The 1,969-nt window shown below is 46.1% G+C and overlaps 1 protein-coding gene across 1 annotated transcript in view; it reads right to left on the bottom strand.

The window, feature by feature from the left end:
* Window positions 1-224: 224 nt before the first annotated feature.
* LOC146961692 (ralBP1-associated Eps domain-containing protein 1-like) overlaps window positions 225-1,969 on the bottom strand; it is a 17,638-nt gene continuing 15,893 nt past the window's right edge. The window contains exon 5 of the mRNA XM_085771711.1: window positions 225-340. Within this exon, the coding sequence (XP_085627837.1) occupies window positions 225-340 (116 nt within the window). The remainder of the gene's footprint in view (window positions 341-1,969) is intronic.

Raw genomic sequence — 1,969 nt, 5'->3', positions numbered from 1 at the left:
GCGGGGCGGGAGCTTGTAGCACTAGTGCCCTCCCCTGGAGCTGTGACACGTCAGCTCCAGTCTCCCTGAAACTGCCAGTTTGCGTCTGCCATTGGTTCACAGCAGTTTGAAGGCAGAAAAACTCAGAAATGCAATTTTGCACTTTCTTTTCTGCTGATACTGTATGTCCTCTAACACAAGAAAAATGCCACAGGAACATGTGAAAAGCACGAAAAACACGATTTTCATGGGAGGGGGTCTTTAAACATACAGAGTTGACAGTAGTTGAGGTTCTCTCGTCTGCTTGGCCGTCGCTCTTCACTGATCTCAAGGGGCCGGCTCCCTCTGGCGCCTTCTCCACCTGTAAACACAGAAAGCAGCGACGTGATGTCAGACTCTGGACTATTAAACGGATGAGGTACAAACACTTTTGATTTCTGACTAGTAAACTGACGGAGCATAAACTTTAAAGTCTTTTTTTATTTATTTTTTTATTTAACCTTTATTTAACCAGGCGAAAAATCATTAAGAACAGGTTCTTATTTGCAATGATGGCTTGACAAAAAGCACAAGCTTCTTGAGGAGAGGGGGAGAGGGCTGTGGAAAAAAAAGTACAAGTTAAAAAACAGTGGCATAAAACAGCTAAACAGACATGCAGCAGAACGACCATAAAGACAATACACAAGCAGAGGCACAAAACACAACTGAGCAGACATGTAGCAAGACAGTCACAAAGACAATACACCAGCATGGCTGTGCAGGGAAGCAGGTTAGCAAGGCATGAGCAGAGCAGCGAGACAGGCAATAGCAGGCAGGGCAGAAAATTAATGTAACAGCTCAATTAGAACAGGCAAGGTTAATAGCGAGGAATTAGTTATCTAGAACATCACAACACAGAAATGCATGCGAAGACACTATACAAGGATTATCAACATGTAAGGAGGAGCCAGGGCTGCCAGCGGCAGGTATGGGCACTCAACATAAAAATACAGGCTAAAGGAAGAGGGGTTAGACGGGGGGAAAACATTTGCAGGAGTCTGTGACAAGGTGTGAGATGGCCTCTTTGAAGGTTGGAATGGAGATGAGTTTGTCAAGTTTGAGGAGTTTTTGTAATATGTTCCAATCAGAGGCAGCAGCTGACTGGAATGATGCGGAGCCGATTGTAGATCTGGTTTTGGGGATTGTTAGCAGAATGAGATGAGAGGACCGAGTGTTGTATGTGACAGGGAGTTGGTGCAGCAAACGGGACAGGTAAGGGGGGGTCCGTAGAAGGAGGGTCTTATAAATGAGAGTGAGCCAGTGGGTCTGACGGCGGGTGTGAAGTGATGGCCAATTTACCAAAGAGTAAAGAGTGCAATGGTGGGTGTTGTGGACGCGTTTGTAGCGAAGCGGATGGCGGAGTGATAGAGTGTGTCCAGTTTAGCAAGGGTGCTTTACATGCTGTACGATAGATGGTGTCACCGAAATCAAGTGTGGGGAGAATTGTAAGTTTAATGAGACTCAATTTAGCAGAAGAGGTGAAGGCATAACGGTGTCTGTAAAGAAAACCAAGTTTGGCCCGGACCTTAGCCTGTAACTGGAGATGTGATGTGAAAAACTAAGCGTAGAGTCTAACCAGATGCCAAGGTATTTGTAGGTGGAGATGTATTCCAGGATAGCTCCCTCACAGGTAGAGATGTTTAGTAGAGATGGGGAGAGGGGGGGAGTGCCCTTCCTGTGAAACCACATAGCTTCGTCTTAGATGTATTGAGAGACAATTTCAGTAGAGAGAAAGCGTGTTGTACCCGGAGGAAGCTATCCTGGAGTGTAGCTTGGACATAGGAGGGAGATGGGCCGGAGGCATACAGGATTGTGTCGTCAGCATAAAGGTGAATGAAAGAATTACCAGCAGCTAGGGGAATGTTATTGATGTAAATGGAGAACAGTAATGGACCAAGTATTGAACCTTGGGGGACACCCTTGGTGACAGGGAGGGGTGAGAGAATGAGTT

Source organism: Trachurus japonicus, chromosome 24, assembly GCF_045865225.1.
Source record: "Trachurus japonicus isolate A0001 chromosome 24, Traja_1.0".
In the NCBI taxonomy this organism is placed as follows: domain Eukaryota; kingdom Metazoa; phylum Chordata; class Actinopteri; order Carangiformes; family Carangidae; genus Trachurus; species Trachurus japonicus.
This window is presented reverse-complemented; position numbering and strand designations above follow the sequence as displayed.